The sequence below is a fragment of the Eurosta solidaginis genome, chromosome 3 (genome assembly GCF_040869045.1).
Source record: "Eurosta solidaginis isolate ZX-2024a chromosome 3, ASM4086904v1, whole genome shotgun sequence".
Classification (NCBI taxonomy): domain Eukaryota; kingdom Metazoa; phylum Arthropoda; class Insecta; order Diptera; family Tephritidae; genus Eurosta; species Eurosta solidaginis.
This window is the reverse complement of record NC_090321.1, coordinates 233,192,050-233,210,786: the sequence shown is the minus strand read 5'-3', so window position 1 is coordinate 233,210,786 and position 18,737 is coordinate 233,192,050. Positions and strand designations below refer to the sequence as shown.

Genomic DNA, 18,737 nt, shown 5'->3' with positions numbered 1-18,737 from the left:
TCAAAAAAAAAACTTTAGATAATTTAATTCAAATTTTAAAGTGAGATTATCCTTACAAATTTATGTATACAGAATATATATGGCGTTTTTGTTGTTATTAAATAGTTTTATTTATATTAAAGCTTTTATCATTTTTTTTTTAACTTTGAAAAAACTCCGAACACCATTCCTTCATTATATGACATTCGACTACCTAGTCTACTGCCTTCCACTCTATTCGCAATATAAACTCTACTTAAGCTGCCAAACTATATAGTAAACAATGGTAAAGATATTAACTTGTTTGTTATAATTTGACTTTAAAAAAATTCTTTTTTTAAGTGGGCGTGTTCGTCATCCGATTTTGCTAATTTTTATTGAGCACACATAAGTAATAGGAATAACGTTCCTGCCAAATTTCATCATGATATTTTCAACAACTGCCAAATTACAGCTTGGAAAACTTTTAAATTACCTTCTTTTAAAAGTGGGCGGCGCCACGCCCATTGTCCAAAATTTTACTAATTTTTTATTCTGCGTCATAAGGTCAGCTCAGTTACCAAGTTTCATCGCTTTATCCGTTTTTTGGTAATGAATTATCGCACTTTTTCGGTTTTTCGAAATTTTCGATGTCGAAAAAGTGGGCGTGCGATTTCGTTCATTTTAAATAGCGATCTGAGATGAGTGCGCTACCAAATTTCCTACATACATACCAAATATCATCAAGACACCTCAAAATTTAGTCAAGTTATCGTGTTAACGGACAGACGGACGGACCGACATGGCTCAATGAAATTTTTTTTCGATACTGATGATTTTGATATATGGGAGTCTATATCTATCTCGATTCCTTTATACCTATACAACCAACCGTTATCCAATCAAAGTTAGTATACTCTGTGTGCAAAGCACGCTGATTATAAAAATCATACGCATTGAGGACTGGATTTATCCAAGGATATCTTTTTTCTTTATTTTTTTTTTTTTCTGCAATGATTAACAATCGATCGAAGTGTAGAATAATTATGCAAAAATTCGATTACAATAATAATTGTCTCGTGTTTCTGGAACCATCAAAGCTACAAAGTCTGAATTATAAATTACAATTATGTTGATAAATCATGTGATGTGCTAATGTGTACCACCAAATATTTTAAAACACCACCACACCCGAATATGTATCAGATTCTAATAAAGTGACAAAATATAAATTATTTGAACAGTTACAAATGTGTAGGTACATAAATATATAAATTAAATTGTAACTAATATTAAATATTACTTAATAAACAATAACAAATTATTTCAATTAAATTTTAAGTTGGTGAACTTTTTTAGATCTTTTGCACCAACATTAGCAATTCTTCTTTTAAATAGTTCGTATCATATGAAGTGGATGCGCCAGGAATTGTAAAAAACAATACAATATTTGGAATGAGTCTGTAAAAGGATAAGTAAGGTATATAGCAAAACTAAGATTGTATTTATGATCATTTACCGTAAATCATATAAAGTCTTTTCCATGTCGTCTTCGGTAAATTTGATACCACTGGTAACAACTAAATTGAATTCCAAATTTTCGTCGATAAGACACGACTGTACGAATTCAAAAATATCCCTAATTTTTTCATATACATTAAAGGTACCCTGTAAGAGAAAATATTATAATTATTCTTAGGCCCGATTTTTCAGTAGTTGGTTAAGCTAAACTTAAACTAAGTTTGCTTAAACTCTAGTCATATTTAAACTCCATTTAAACTACTGAGGAGTTTATCAGTCACAGTTTAAGGCCGCCTTTGGGGTATGCTTTTTTAGCGGCAACATTGGTTTTTTTATTATCTAGAAAATTGTAGATACGGCAACAGCTGGATTTTGTTTACCTAACAAACATGGAAAACAATTCTCCAGCGAAATTGTATATATAGTTCCGGAAGTGATATCCAGCATCACTATTTAATTATTCTTAAACCATATAGTTCTCGAGTTGATATCCAACTTCATTCTCCAATCACTATCCAACCTTTGAGAAGTTTTGTAAACTTAAAAGTTTTCGAGTTGATCTCCAACGTCAGTAATATATTCCAATTATTATCCTTATTTCGAGAGATCTTGAGAAATGTACAGTTCTCAAATGAACATTCAACACATTTCTTCAGTTGATATCCTACATTGCATATCGAGTTGAGGTGGGGTTGAAAAAAATCTCCAAGGTGGTACCACCAAACCCAACAGCTGTTTATTGTGAGAAATAAACACCTGGTTGATAGCAGCAACATCAAAATTTTATAATTAAGGTTTTTCAATCAGTAGAAAGTTTTTCTAAGAGTGGTTGCACCTCGGCACTGTTTGGTACGCACTCATCTGCCTTGCAGATGTCGTTCGGTGTCGGCATAAAACAAGTAGGTCCTGTCCCGCCAATTTGTAGGAAAAATTAAAAGGAGCACGACGCAAATTGAAAGAGAATCTCGGCCTAAAATCTCTTCGCAGGTTAGCATGTCACATTTCTTTATTTTTCAAATAATAAGTTTAAGCGTAGTTTAACAGACAAACCGAGTTGAACTCGTACTGAAAAACCGGGCCTTAAATAACATAAGCATTTGAAATTACAAATGCTCAAGTTTGTGTAGTTTAAAGTCAAGGATAGTCTTCTTTTTATTGTTGTAGAAGTCTTTTCACTCTATATTTCTTCTGACTTACAGCAAACACTTAGGAGATCCTAGTAGTACAGTAAAGCATAGTCTTTATCTATCTAGAACAATTTTTAACCTTTACTATTCAAAACTTCCCTAAGAAGCCGCTGGAATTTCTTTGTTTTTTCAGCTAATTGCCTTACCGAATTTGGCAAATACTTCACTATTAGGAACTTGTCTCCCAAACAAATCCTAACGATTTGTTTTCTTATTTCGACCGTCAACTATCCCTGTACATCCGCATTGATATAGCCTCTAAACCCGTTTACCAACCCACACCTAGTCAACCTAAGCTCATTAGAACAAAACGTCGGAATAAGAAAGCAGGTTATTCAGTTAGACTTTTACTAATCCAGACTATACCCCGACATAGCCATTGTGGTAAATGGAAAAAACCTACTGGCAACTTTCAGTGATATTATCAATCCGATTATCAATTATTCAAAAACAATTCTAATAAAATACTGCCCCGTGCATATGGACTACTGGCATGACGATAGACTCAAAAAACTCAGGGTTTTAAGCTCTTACAATACAACCACAGCAATTGGCTCAACAAGTACCGTCTTAGCAAAAACAACTTGCTACAATGGTATCATGTGTCCCCCAAGAGTAGCACAGGCTACAGTAAAAAATTGGGTTATATGACCTTTTAAAATGGCGTAAAGAAAAAGGAAGAGCAAATGCAGTCGTGCTAAAGTTTTATATATAAATTCCAGCTGCTTAGCCTATAAAGTAACGAAATAAATTTTTTTGTCAGAGGCGCTTACTCACTTGTATATAAATTCCATTTGGAAATTTTACACGTATTAATGCGAAACGATACAAGCGCAAATTGCGTTGTTCTTCACGTTCACGCATTGCCTTCGTACGTAGTACTTGAGCATTTTCAATAGCTTCAGTACGTAGCTGCTGTTCACGTTTAATTTCTTCTGGCGAAATACGATAGAAATCATCAGGTAATTCAGTATTACGCGCTTGTGATGGCATAAGTACTCTTATATTTCTATCCAATTCCAATTGTATAATTTCAGCATTTTTTAATGCATCAATCAATGTTGGCAAATCATGATCATTTTCAACATTTTCCTTAGACCAAAGCATAAATGGTTCGCCATCTATTTCAATTTCACGAAAACCAGCAGCCAACAAAAAGTCCAAGGCACCTTCTACGTAACGCACTTTTTCACTAAAGATTCTGCAATTCAATACAAAAATTAATGAATTATAACAACTTTGATTTGAAATGCACATACTTATTGGACATTCTTATTTTGTAGTATTTCTCTTCATCCGGATGATTATGAATGTTTTCGAGATATTTTGTTAGCGTTTGTATGCAGTCATCAGCCTGTAAAATAAATGTATTTTATATTATAATATGAAAAAGAAATGTTAGCATCTCTAAAATAAATTATAACCTTTTCACGTGTATTGCAATTACAAATTATTAGGCAAGCAGTCAATGCACGTTCACTTTCCAATTGTTGATAAAGAAACTCTTTTATTTTTGCTTTCCATTCCTTACGTGGCAAGACTTCTTCGCCAATTAAGGGACAGCGAAAGAATACTCCTTCGCATGCTAGATTTTTTCTCGTTACCGTTGTTGTGCTTGAGGAACTCTCCGCAGTATTTTCTTCTGATCGTAATTTTTGCTCTGCTTCTAATTCACGTTTAGCTTGCGCTTTTATAGCTGCCAATGATGTGTTGAAATCTTTAGATTCTTTCTTTTCAAAACGTGCTAAAGCTGCTGCGGCTGCTGCACGCGCTTCAGAGCTTAGTTCTTGACGTTTGGGGGGAACATAAGCACTACTTGATGATTTCGAGCTTGATGTGTTGGATGGTGGTGGAGCAGCTGCATTCAAAGCGCGACCCTGTCCCATACCACCACCAATTTTAAGCTGCAATAATAATAGTAGATAAAAAAAATGTAAGGCCTTTTAGCATGATTTTAACATTTGATAATTTAAATGACAGTGGGCGTGATACAGAACATCAAATTAAATTGGGGTAACACTGAAATGAGGCCCCTTGGTCGGGAAAAATCTCGAGTCGCTCCGGTACATAGAACCGGCTGCCTTGGGCAGCGACTGTCTTACACCCAAAAATATAGGGTGTTACATTTAATTGTACCTAAAATCCTGAGCCGTAATAACATCCTGAAATCTCTTGCCGACAGCACTTAGGATAAAGACAAAGATACGCTCATTACCACTTACAAAGCAATTGGCCGACCAATTGCATGCTACGCATCCCCGATATGAATACAAGCCTTACTCTCACAGGTTACTCACTTGAAGAAAATACAGGCCTGCCAAAACACTGCTCTCAGAACCGCTACCGGCTTTCTTCTTATGTCCCCAGAAACACCACCTTCACAATGAGGAGAGAGTATTCCCCATTAGGGAGAGAAATGAAATGCTGAACAAACAGTTTCTGTTGAATACTCAGAAACCTGGGCATCACAACAGCCATCTGACTAAAGAGGCCACACCTCCGAGGGGCTTAAGAGGTCATCTCCGTAAGCGTTATGAGGAAATAAGGCACCTGAGAACACAGCCGTATGAGGCATAATAAGCGAAACACAGCCCATCACAAACAAAAAGTGGAAAACACTACACATACAAGATTTGAGTTGTTGGGTAGAATGTGTGAATAGATTTCATGTGAGTGTAGCTGAAAAAGCTCAGGCCAGGGAGAACTTGACTTTGTTTTGTCGAAAAAGCTTCCTCTAAGATTTATTGCGAACAGTCTTCCGCCGGAATTGAATTCTGGTGCTAGCTTCTTTTAGTACTAATAATGTTTTCATCCCTCGAACCTTTGAGTCTGTAAATTTTAGTCGCCTCTTACCGTTACAACATTCTTAGCTCTTTTCCCAAAAATAAAGTTTATGCGAGCTTCGATGATCGAGGCCTAAATCTTTGTGGCCCCTTACTGTAAAATTATACACTTACATCATCGAGGTAATACTAAAATCCCATTTATTCCAGCCAAAAGAACTTGCTATGGTGATCATTCCCTGGGCACTTGGGTCTGAGCACCGGAACCAAAAAATGATATCCGGCTAAGTACCGACACACAACATTAACGATACATTTAGTCCATGTGAGGTCAACAACAACACTTTCAACGGTCAAGGGAAGTTTCGGTGATTGCAACTGATTTTGGAAATACCATTGATCTAGTTGCAAAAACCATGCATCGTAAGGCCCTAGTCGCCTTAGGGCTTCGTTAAACTAAGTAGGTTTTTTTCGTTAAATTAAGTAAATATTGTCACGGATATTAGCATCACTAAATTATCCCATCACTAAGGCGATGCTAAGGCCATACCAAGCAGTATTTACGTTAATAATTAAATCAAGTATACACATATATAAGGCAACCCAGAGAGAAGTCACACACAGATGCATTTACTTATATGCCTATGTGCGCGCGAGAGACTGCAAACTACAAACATTCACATCAATAATTCAATCTTTATGTATCTACATAAACGAATAAATAATTGCGTCTACACATATGTACGTATACGAGCAGCGGAGCGGCAATGCACAAACACATGCATATATCTTATTTGAGTTGTCACAAGAGAGAGCAATAATTTGTGCACGTAGTTGTGGCTGGCAATTTTGTAGCCGAACTAACTAGTAACTTCTGGAAATCGAAGAGCCTAGAATTATGCAGCGTAAACTATAAAAGCGGGGCAGGCGAGTAAGAAGTAATTCAGTTTGATTTGAATTGTCAAGCAGTTACGAGTAAGACGATATCTAGCGAGCAATAGCACTATTATTTTGAAAGTCAGTTTCCTTTAAGATATCAGTTTGGTTATTAAGCTATTCGTTGCACAGTTTGAGTGTTATTGTGAAGTATTTTATTAAAGGCCATTTTTCCATTATTCAATATTGGAGTTATTTATTCAACAGTTTAGTGATTCGAACTTAGCAGAGGATTGCAAATAAGAGGATTCGCAAATAAATTCGTTACAATTGGTGTCAGAAGAGGAATTGTTGAATAAATTCCAGAGGACAACAACGACATGGCAAAGTTCAGTGAATTGAAGATCCAGCAACTAAAGAAGGAGTTGGAGAGCCGTGGATTGAATACAAGCGGCGTTAAACTTGAACTTCAGGCACGGCTACGAGAGGCAATGGAAGCGGAAGGAATTGATGTGGAAAAGTATGACTTTCATCTTGACGGCGAGGAAGTAACAAAAGTTGAAGAGAAAAACGAAACATCGCAGACAGTTACGAGCACAGACTTGAACATGATTTTGGCTGCAATATCCACTCAAACATCGACAATGTCAACACAGATGGAATCCCAAGAGACACGAATAACATCGAAAATTGAAGCACAACGCGTATGGCAGAAATGTCGACACAGATTACATCAAAGATGGAGGCACAATTGGAAGAACAGAAGACATATTTGGCATCTCAACTGGAAGCGCAAGAGGCACGTATATCTGAAATGTCGGCACAAATTTCGGAACAGGTATCAGCGCAGCTCTTTGTGAAACTGGAAGAGCAGGATGCAAAAATTTTACAACTCGAGGACAAAATTGATGCCGAAATAGAAGCGTTAAAAGGTCGTATGGAGCAGTTACAACTAAACCGCCCAGCTGTTTCAGCGAGTAATCCAAAGGTAAAGACACCATCCTTTGACGGTTCTGTTCCTTTTCAGGTCTTTAAGCTACAGTTTGAGAAGACCGCAGCAGTGAACCAATGGAATGCTGAAGATAAAGTTGCAGCTCTGTTCGTGGCACTGAAAGGGCCTGCCGCGGAAATCTTACAGACCATCCCAGAGTACGAGCGGAACCACTACGAAACATTGATGAGCGCTTTAGAGAGACGTTACGGAAGCGAGCATAGGAAACAGATATTCCAAATTGAGTTGCAAAACCGCTACCAAAAAGCAAATGAGACATTGCAGGAGTTTGCTTCAGATGTTGAAAGGTTGGCTCATCTCGCAAATGCGGACGCACCCGTGGAATACACCGAGAGGGTAAAAATCCAGTTTTATAAATGGCATACGAGACGTGGAAACGAAGCGAGCTACATACGCGAACCCAAAACTGACATTTGCTGAAACGGTATCACATGCATTGACTCAGGAAACTGCCTCCCTATTAAGTAAACCAGCATATAAGGCTCATCGTGTAGAAGTAGAAAGGCCAGAATGGGTAGACACAATTTTGGAAGCACTGAAGGGATCACAACAGAAGAATGCCGGAGTTATTAAATGTTTCAAGTGCGGCAACCCAGGTCACATTGCACGTCATTGCGATCTTGGTCCTAATAGTTCCAACTATGTGGGTGGCCGTAAACGCAAAGCTGGAGGAGATGAGCAAGAGCGAGTAAGAGGTAGAGAGCTAGATCCAGCTATTGAATGCCCTGTGATATCTGTGTCGCAAATTGGTAGAAAATCGAGCAGTCTTACCGTCAGAGGGAATGTGGATGGCAACGAACGAATACTGACTGTAGATACGGGCGCATCTCATTCCTTGATCCGATCTGACTTGGTCAACAGGAGAGTAAAACCGTTACCTGAAGCAAAGTTGCGTACGGTCACTGGCGAGTATAACGAAGTTCAGGGAGAAGTGATATGTGAAGTATTGATTGGGAAGGTCATGGTTCTACACAAATTTGTTGTGGCGGAGATTGTTGATGAAGTTATATTGGGAGTGGATTTCTTGGTTGACCATGACATCAAGATCGATATGCAGAGAAGGGTGATGCGTTATGAGAACCAAGATGTGCCACTTAACTTTACTTTGGAAAAAGGGTTCAGCAGTAATCGGATACTGGTGGAGAAGACTCGACGAGGGCCACGAAATTCAAAGGTAAAGGTTGATGGAACAAATGGGCCAAACAAATCAAAACCGAAGGTACCTGTGAGAGAAACACTGGCATTAAAAAGCCCTAACGGACGTACTGAAACGAAGAAAGAATGCAAGGGTGGTTTCAAGCCAAGGCACACTACTGTTGTGAAGCGTCGGAACGATACTGATTATGCAAAGGAAATCCGTCCAGCGCAAGCTCTGCGAAGTAGTTCTTCATTGGTCAAGCAACAGAGTGCGAGGGAACGATTCAGGATAATGAGTAGTAAGATGAAACACAGGTACGACAAGGAAAATAATTCGAAAGGTTTCTTGGCGGGAGATTTGGTACTGTTATACAACCCTCACCGGCGGAAATGTGTTCCATCCAAATTTCGGTGCAGTGGGGAAGGCCCGTACAAGGTTGTGAAGAAGATCAGTGATACTATCTACCGCATACAAAGCATTGAGAAACCACGAACCAAAATCGCTTCCCAAGGCAGTCGGTTCTATGTACCGGAGCGACTCGGGATTTTTCCCGACCAAGGACTGTCATTTCAGTGTAACCCCATTTAATTTGTTTCGTCCCTCCCATAAATTGTCATCCTCCCAGCAGCTCCTTGCAGCAGGACTGCTCCATATTCTCTTGCTCCGGGAAGGTATCGAATCCAATCCGGGTCCGTCTCCTGACCCCGGTCCTGAGAAATGGTTTTGCTGCATCTGCCGGAAAAGAATCTTTTTAGGACGGTCATACTCTGTTCAGTGTGTCTCGTGTAAGGGATGGTTGCATCGGACAGGTTGTTCTGGGCTTGATCCCAAAACTCGACGTCCACGTAACTTTTATAAATCTTTTGTGGCTCCTTGCTGTTCACGCCCAAGGGCGCCTCGCAGTCTACGTCTAAGCGCCCCCCCATTACCTTCCAGCAGCCCCGCTGCTCAGCAAGCCACAACAAGTACCCGCTGCTGCTCGCGCCTTACGGCGCCAACAACTCAAACAGCTGCTACCACTCATAACTACAATCTTCGTAGTAGAGTCGGAAGCAATGCTGAGCAACAGCCCCTGCCCCTGTCTTCCCCCCCCCCCCCCCCCTCTTTTCCGGCAGCAATCGTGTAGGTCAGGGAACCAGACTCTTAGTCCCTACCTCCGTTTGCACCGTTTGCCAGCACAGAATATATATGTTTGCGACATCCGCCCAATGCAGCTCCTGCCTTGGGTGGTGCCACTTTCCTAGATGTTCTGGTCTCCGCGACGGCAACCCCTCGACGGGTTTCATCGCGCCATGTTGCCAGGTCGCAAACCCAAATCATCCGGGTACCCCAATGCTTGCCCAAGGACGCCCAGTCCCAGGGCCACAACAGCAATTGCGTCCTGGCCTTCCTCAACCCAGGCGTAGTCACCCGTCACTTACCCCCAGAGTGGCGACGTCTCCCCTCATGCACTTCAGAATTCTGCAGTTAAACTGTAATGGACTAACTGGGAAGATTACGGAGATAGTCAATTTTATGAAGCGGCACAACATCCGCATTGCTGCGATTCAAGAGACTAAACTCACAGCACGATCTGCATTGCAGACCTGCTCTGGGTATAATGTCCACAGAAAAGATCGCGAGAGCGGAAATGGAGGCGGCCTCGCGTTTATAATACACCACTCTGTGCAGTATCACATATTTGATCCTGGCATCGACCGCAGGGACAACGTCTTAGAACGTCAAGGCCTATCTGTCCGGTCAGGCGATGCAAACCTAGAAATCATCAACATCTACATCCCCCCTGCCACCTGTTGCCCCGGTGGATACCGCCCTAATATCAGAGCCTTACTCACTGGAAACAATCGCATTATTTTAGGCGACTTCAATGCCCATCATGATCTATGGCATTCAAATTTGCGGGCGGACAGTAGGGGCGAGATGTTGGCGGATCAAATAGAAGAAACGACGTTCTGCACAATAAACGGAGACGCCCCCACACGTATGGTAGGAAGCTGTCACAGTTCGCCAGATATCTCAATCGTGAGCGCAGAACTCGTAAACTGCGTCAACTGGCAGCCGATGGTATCATTGGCATCCGACCACCTGCCTATACTTGTTTCGCTCGAGCGTACCGCCGACTTCATCGTCACCGAAAAACGCACTTTCATAAACTTTAAAAAAGGAAAGTGGGAAGAATATAAATCCTTTACAGACAATCTCTTTGCTGCCCTCCCTATCCCGACTGATGCCCGCCAAGGGGAGCGTGCCTTCCGCAAGGTCATTGAATCCGCCTCGGCACGTTTCATTCCCGCCGGGAGAATTCCCGAAATCCGGCCCCACTTCCCGGCGGAGGCCGCAAACTTAGCGAGAGAACGTGACCTTATAAGGCAGCTTGATCCAGGCGACCCCCAAATAAGGGATATAAACCAACGCATCAGATTGCTTGTGGATGAACACAAGCGGGCGAAATGGGAGGAGCACCTAAGAGGTTGTAACCTCTCTACCGGTGTGGGTAAACTTTGGTCCACCGTAAAGTCCCTATCGAATCCGACTAAGCACAAAGACAAAGTTTCCATCGCCTTTGGCGACAAAGTGCTGTCGGACGCGAAAAAATGCGCGAGCGCTTTCTGCCGACAATATATAATGCATTCTACGGTCGACAAAGTTAGACGGAGGGCCAACAGACACGCACATAAACACAAATTCAGCGCGTCACCAATCACCATCACCGCTAAAGAGGTTGAGGACGCCATTGGTCGCGCTAAACCATCCAAAGCAGTGGGCCCAGACGGCATAGCCATGCCGATGCTTAAAAGCCTAGGGAAAGAGGATTTCAAATATTTAGCGCAGGTCTTCAACCTGTCTCTTTCCACCTTTGTCATACCCGAGAAATGGAGAATGGCCAAGGTGGTCCCGCTACTAAAGCCTGGTAAACCAGCTAACATAGGAGAGTCGTATCCTCCGATATCTCTCCTATCGCCAGTAGCAAAGACGTTCGAAGCCATTTTGCTCCCTTATTTCCAAGCAAATTTGCAACTAGCCTCCCATCAGCATGGCTTCAGAAAACTCCATAGCACTACCTCCGCGCTAAATGCCATCAGCACCCAGATAAATTGCGGTTTAAATCAAAACCCCCACCATAGAACAGTACTCGTAGCGCTAGACCTATCAAAAGCTTTTGATACGGTCAACCATGGCTCGTTACTGCAAGACCTGGAAGGGTCTACCCTTCCCCCATGTCTTAAAAGGTGGACCGCAAATTATCTGGGTGGTCGGCAGGCATCGGTGCTATTTAGAAACGAAACATCAAAGCCAAGGAGAATTAAACAAGGGGTGCCACAGGGTGGTGTCCTATCCCCACTTTTGTTTAATTTCTACATATCTAAGCTACCTTCACCACCGGAAGGAGTCACAATCGTTTCCTACGCAGATGACTGCACAGTAATGGTCACAGGCCCAGGCCCACAGATCGATGAGCTATGCAATAAAATAAACGGCTACCTCCCTGATCTCTCCAGTTTTTTCGCCTCGCGAAACCTGGCATTATCACCGACTAAATCTTCCGCGACCTTATTTACAACATGGACGTCCCAAATGTCGACCATTTTGAACATCCACGTCGATGGCTCTACGCTACCGACTGTCCTACACCCCAAAATCTTGGGTGTGACGTTTGATCAGGATCTACATTTTGGTGAGCACGCAGCCGCAATTGTTCCGAGAATTCAGAGCCGTAACAAAATCCTCAAATCGCTTGCTGGCAGTACCTGGGGAAAAGATAAAGAAACGCTCATGACTACATACAAAGCAATTAGCCAGCCGATTACGTGCTACGCGTCACCCATATGGTCGCCAAGCCTAAAAATTACCCACTGGAAGAAGCTACAGGCCTGCCAAAATACTGCTCTCAGAATTGCCACGGGCTGTCTTCTTATGTCCCCAGAACACCATCTACATAATGAGGCGAGAATACTCCCCATCAGGGAAAGAAACGAGATGCTGACCAAACAGTTCCTGTTGAATACCCAGAAACCTGGGCATCCCAACAGACATCTGATTGACGAGCCAGCACCGCCTAGGGGCTTAAGGAGTCATCTCCGTAAGCATTTTGAGGAAATACGGCATCTGAGAACACAGCCGTATGAAGCGAAAAAACATAAGCAGGTCCTTGGTGAACTCCACAAACAGGCGTCGGACCTTTATGCCGGGAATTGCCCGGTGAACCCAGTACTCAAAGTAAAGTATCCAAAACTTGCGGAAGAGGAACGCATACTCCCCAGGGAAACGCGTGTCACTCTGGCTCAACTTCGTTCTGGATACTGTAACAGGTTAAACTCTTACCTATCCAGAATCAACCCCGACATACAAAATGTATGCCCCGCTTGCAATGTGTCCCCACATGACACCAACCATCTCTTTAATTGTAATGTGGAACCAACGCCTCTAACACCCCTTTCCCTATGGTCCACCCCTGTTGAAACAGCAAGTTTCCTTGGACTCCCGTTAGAGGATATTGATGACAGTTTGTGATCGGTCGCGTCTGTTAGGTGGGGCGAAGCACTGCTACAACAACAACAACAACAACAACGAACCAAAATGAAAGTGGTCCATTTGGAAAGGCTAGCAAAGTTTAGATCGAGAAATTTGTCTGATCGGGACGATCAGACTTAGGTGGAGGGCAGTGTCACGGATATTAGCATCACTAAATTATCCCATCACTAAGGCGATGCTAAGGCCATACCAAGCAGTATTTACGTTAATAATTAAATCAAGTATACACATATATAAGGCAAGCCAGAGAGAAGTCACACACAGATGCATTTACTTATATGCCTATGTGCGCGCGAGAGACTGCAAACTACAAACATTCACATCAATAATTCAATCTTTATGTATCTACATAAACGAATAAATAATTGCGTCTACACATATGTACGTATACGAGCAGCGGAGCGGCAATGCACAAACACATGCATATATCTTATTTGAGTTGTCACAAGAGAGAGCAATAATTTGTGCACGTAGTTGTGGCTGGCAATTTTGTAGCCGAACTAACTAGTAACTTTTGGAAATCGAAGAGCCTAGAATTATGCAGCGTAAACTATAAAAGCGGGGCAGGCGAGTAAGAAGTAATTCAGTTTGATTTGAATTGTCAAGCAGTTACGAGTAAGACGATATCTAGCGAGCAATAGCACTATTATTTTGAAAGTCAGTTTCCTTTAAGATATCAGTTTGGTTATTAAGCTATTCGTTGCACAGTTTGAGTGTTATTGTGAAGTATTTTATTAAAGGCCATTTTTCCATTATTCAATATTGGAGTTATTTATTCAACAGTTTAGTGATTCGAACTTAGCAGAGGATTGCAAATAAGAGGATTCGCAAATAAATTCGTTACAATATTTAAAATTAAGATCATCGTTGAATCAAATCAAAATGGTTTTGTTGCTGGACACTCTACCGTCACTAACTTGGCCTCCTTTTCTGATTTTTGTATCTCCGCATTCAAGGACAGATCTCAATGCTATATACACTGACTTCTCGAAGGCTTTTGATAAAGTCTCCCACCATATCCTCTTATATAAGCTGGAGTGTATTGGCTTCCACTCTGTGTTCTGACCTTGGTTAGAATCCTACCTAACGAGTTGGCTCATGTGAGTTGAAATTGAAAATATTAAGTCACGCTCTTTGGCCCAATATCTGGAGTACCATTGGTCCGTATTCTTGGTCCTCTCCTGTTAGTACTTTTTATTAATCATATTTGTTTCTGCTTCAAAAACTCTAGTTTCATTCTCTATACTGATGACCTTAAACTCCTCCGTAGAATCAATTCCCTTTCGAATGCTTCCCTTCTGCAAAATGACCTTAACAAACTGGTTGACTGGTGCCGTACCAACAATCTTTTCCGCAATGTGATTTTTAGAGATCCTTATACCAGGAAAACCCTACACATCTCTTTGGTACGCTCTAAATTAGAATATGCTTATATTATTTTGAACCCTATCTATAGCAGTCATTCGGCCAGAGTAGAAAAAGCTCAAAGAAAGTTTGTTAGCTTTGCCTTGTATTCTTTAAATTTTGATGATCCGTTGCCATCTTATTCCACTCGTTGCAAACTTATCAATTTGCAATCACTTGAAACAACAAAGATCTATGATCGCATTGCAGGCTCTTTGGACTGTCCAGTTCTTCTGGGCAACATACCGTTTAATGTGCCTCTAAGAGCGCTTCGATCATTTCTCCTGTTTTATTTGTCTTCTATTCGGGCCAATTACCATAAATTTATTCCAATATTTCGCGTCCTCACCGAAATTAATAGACTCGCAACAGCTGTAAATATTGATTTCTCTTTGTCCAGACACCTCCAAGTCAGCTATTAATATTTTCTTAATTTGACAATATATTCTATTTATGTTTACTGATATATTTTTTGTTTAAATATTTGTTAGCTGTTATATTTTGTTTTATAAGATTTTTTTATACTCAGTTGAGCAGAGCTCACAGAGTATATTAAGTTTGATTGCATAACGGTTGGTTGTACAGGTATAAAGGAATCGAGATAGATATAGACTTCCATATATCAAAATCATCAGGATCGAAAAAAAAATTTGACTGAGCCATGTCCGTCCGTCCGTCCGTCCGTTAACACGATAACTTGAGTAAATTTTGAGGTATCTTGATGAAATTTGGTATGTAGGTTCCTGAGCACTCATCTCAGATCGCTATTTAAAATGAACGATATCGGACTATAACCACGCCCACTTTTTCGATATCGAAAATTTCGAAAAACCGAAAAAGTGCAATAATTCATTACCAAAGACAGATAAAGCGATGAAATTTGGTAGGTGAGTAATTTGGCAGTCGTTGAAGATATCATGATGAACGGCAGGAACGTTACTCCTATTACTATATGTACGCTTAATAAAAATTAGCAAAATCGGAGAGGGACCACGCCCACTTTAAAAAAAATTTTTTTTAAAGTAAAATTTTAACAAAAAATTTTATATCTTTATAGTATATAAGTAAATTATGTCAACATTCAACTCCAGTAATGATATGGTGCAACAAAATACAAAAATAAAAGGAAATTTCAAAATGGGCGTGGCTCCGCCCTTTTTCATTTAATTTGTCTAGGATACTTTTAATGCCATAAGTCGAACAAAAATTTACCAATCCTTTTGAAATTTGGTAGGGGCATAGATTTTATGACGCTAACTGTTTTCTGGGCGAAATCGGCTGAAGCCACGCCCAGTTTTTATACACAGTCGTCCGTCTGTCCTTCCGCATGGCCGTTAACACGATAACTACAGCAAAAATCGACATATCTTTACTGAACTTAGTTCACGTACTTATCTTAACGCACTTTATCTTGGTATAAAAAATTAACGAAATCCGACTATGACCACGCCCACTTTTTCGATATCGAAAATTACGAAAAATGAAAAAAAATGCCATAATTCTATACCAAATACGAAAAAAGGGATGAAACATGGTAATTGGATTGGTTTTTTGACGCGAAATATAACTTTGGAAAAAACTTTGTAAAATGGTTGTGACACCTACCATATTAAGTAGAAGAAAATGAAAAAGTTCTGCAGGGCGAAATAAAAAACCCTTGAAATCTTTGCAGGTATTGCATATATAAATAAATTAGCGGTATCCAACAGATGATGTTCTGGGTCACCCTGGTCCATATTTTTGTCGATATCTGGAAAACGCCTTCACATATACAACTACCACCACTCCCTTTTAAAACTCTCATTAATACCTTTAATTTGATACCAATATCGTACAAACACATTCTAGAGCCACCTTTATGGCGATATCTCGAAAAGGCGTCCACCTATAGAACTAAGTCCCACGCCCTTTTAAAATACTCATTAACACCTTTCATTTGATACCCATATCGTACAAACATATTCTAGAGTCACCCCTGGTCCACCTTTATGAAGATATCTCGAAAAGGCGACCACCTATAGAACGAAGGCCCACTCCCTTTTAAAATACTCATTAACACCTTTCGTTTGATACCCATACTGTACAAACGCATTCTAGAGTCACCCCTGGTCCACCTTTATGTCGATATCTCGAAAAAGCGACCACCTATATACAACTACCAGCACTCCCTTTTAAAACCCTCATTAATACCTAATACCTTTAATTTGATACCCATATCGTACAAACAAATACTAGGGTCACTCCTGGTCCACCTTTATGGCGATATCTGGAAACGGCGTCCACCTATGGAACTAAGGATCACTCCCTTTTAAAATACTCATTAGCACCTTTTTTTTTTATACCCATATTGTACAAATTCTAGGGTCACCCCTGGTCCACCTTTATGGAGATATCTCGAAACGGCGTCCACCTATGGAACTAAGGATTACTCCCTTTTAAAATACTCATTAACGCCTTTCATTTGATACCCATATCGTACAAACAAATTCTAGAGTCAACCCTGATCCACCTTTATGGCGATATCCCTAAATGGCGTCCATCTATAGAAATATGGCCCACTCCCTCATAAAATACTCTTTAGTGCCTTTCATTTGATAGACATGTCATACAAACACATTCCAGGGTTTCCCTCGGTTCATTTTCCTACATGGTTATTTTCCTTTATGTTGTCACCATAGCTCTCAACTGAGTATGTAATGTTCGGTTACACCCGAACTTAACCTTCCTTACTTGTTAATTTTTTATATCTGGTCTGTAAGATTTTTTGATCATAGACTAAAGAAATTAAACTAAAACTAAATTAAGTGTCGTTTTAAACGAGCAAGTGAACTTTACTGCCTTTTGACTATGGAGGACAGTATAGACCATAAAGTTTACCTTAAATGCTGCCTCCTCCTTTTTGCGTGAGAAGAATTTTTTAATTTTAGACATGTTTGTATTACTTTAGAATCAAAAATTGCTTTAGATCCTGGGTGTATAATCTTTTGGCAATTTTAACTTAGCCACAAATAGTTTCAACTCTTCAATCTCCTTAAATGAACCTGTAAATAATTGATGTGAAATATATATTATGAAAAACTAGTAAAATACTACATACTTGGTCGCACGAATTTTTTAGTAATAACTTTGCCGTAAATACGCCACGAGTATGCAATGAGCCCGGCGGTGCCCAAGAGGAGCACCAGCAATACTTTGAATAACGTCAATTGTAATTCTGATACTTCGATAGGGCTATTCCAATAGCGTGTGGTTTCCGAAAACTTATGTTGTAATAATGTCACTGTCTGCACTGCCACGCCCACAAATTCTTCAAGATGTAATGTAAGGGCTTGCAGTGATTGATTTAGAGACTGTTGGAAGGAATCGACATTCATTTGGTGTGACGTATGCTAGCGAATTGCAGTATCTAGAATTTACAAAAAATGTACGCAGCCTTTACACTACCTCAATGTTGAAATCGTCAAACAAAATTAAAACAATGATACTTTCGCAATCATTATATATTTTTCACTCAATTTTAGCCCAATAATCACTGATGACAAATGTAGAACAGTTAATAAAGAAAAGTCAATGAATTCTGTGACGCAGCTGATTGGTCTATTGTCTTTCGCCTTTTCCTTCATTCCAATGCTTTCTATTGTCAACTAAAAGTTGAAAGAAAACGTCAAATTATAACAGAGCTCAGTTTCTCGCCGTGTGGCAGCACTGGGTATTTCTGTAAGATTGATTTTGTGCACTGAAAAAAATTTTAGATATAATTTTGTTTCAAACTCATCGGTGGACCGGCCAGGGTAATTTTCTTTGCGCAAAAATACTATGGATGCCACCCCAATTTCGGATTAATAAACCTGATGTCAAGACGCGTCTTCTGACATCTGTCCCGACCTTTTTGGACGGCTGTTCGCTGTCGACCCCGGTTCTAGGCTATTACCAAAGAATCGCACGAGAATGCTTGTCGCATAGAATTACCAATGTTTCTTTTTGGCGGCACCGAACCAGATAAGAGTAATAATTTACGGTATTTCTTTACTTTACCCACAAGAATACTGACTATCATATGACTATCATCTGATTGTCAGCAATGTCAACCTAACGATCAGCGCCTCATACAAACTTTCTATCACAAACTTAAGGGGACTTGCGCAAATGTGATGTAAACAACTGTGTACGTGTGAGTTTTTGTCTCCTTCTTATACACCAACATCGCCTACTGATTAAGTATATAGCCGTACTGCTCACTCTCATTCCTTTTCCTCGATCAGTGCTGACACTCTAACTATCAAAAAGTGTCATAAATGATTGTTTACTGTAGATATCAGGTTTGA

At 40.3% G+C, this 18,737-nt stretch overlaps 2 protein-coding genes across 2 annotated transcripts; both read right to left on the bottom strand.

Annotated features, from left to right (window-relative positions):
• Positions 1-919: 919 nt before the first annotated feature.
• On the bottom strand, positions 920-17,428 carry Gint3 (GDI interacting protein 3). Its single transcript, XM_067775580.1, has 6 exons — positions 17,290-17,428; positions 4,091-4,570; positions 3,926-4,020; positions 3,444-3,867; positions 1,478-1,626; positions 920-1,419 (listed from the first exon to the last, which is right to left on the bottom strand). The coding sequence occupies exons 1-6, from the start codon at positions 17,341-17,343 to the stop codon at positions 1,314-1,316; spliced, it is 1,308 nt and encodes a 435-aa protein (XP_067631681.1). The 5' UTR covers positions 17,344-17,428; the 3' UTR covers positions 920-1,313.
• LOC137245240 (uncharacterized) lies at positions 17,313-17,962 on the bottom strand. The gene is made up of 2 exons (XM_067775581.1): positions 17,510-17,962; positions 17,313-17,453 (listed from the first exon to the last, which is right to left on the bottom strand). The coding sequence occupies exons 1-2, from the start codon at positions 17,784-17,786 to the stop codon at positions 17,374-17,376; spliced, it is 357 nt and encodes a 118-aa protein (XP_067631682.1). The 5' UTR covers positions 17,787-17,962; the 3' UTR covers positions 17,313-17,373.
• Between the last annotated feature and the right edge of the window lie 775 nt (positions 17,963-18,737).

Excerpts from the sequence above, each read along its gene's own strand:
- Gint3 (XM_067775580.1), bottom strand. The coding sequence starts at position 17,343 with ATGTCTAAAATTAAAAAATTCTTCTCACGCAAAAAGGAGGAGGCAGCA. Across the intron at positions 4,571-17,289 it reads AGGAGGAGGCAGCATTTAAG|CTTAAAATTGGTGGTGGTAT; the intron begins GTAAACTTTATG and ends TTATTATTGCAG. Across the intron at positions 4,021-4,090 it reads ATTGCAATACACGTGAAAAG|GCTGATGACTGCATACAAAC; the intron begins GTTATAATTTAT and ends TTTATTTTACAG.
- LOC137245240 (XM_067775581.1), bottom strand. The coding sequence starts at position 17,786 with ATGAATGTCGATTCCTTCCAACAGTCTCTAAATCAATCACTGCAAGCC. Across the intron at positions 17,454-17,509 it reads TAAAAAATTCGTGCGACCAA|GTTCATTTAAGGAGATTGAA; the intron begins GTATGTAGTATT and ends AATTATTTACAG.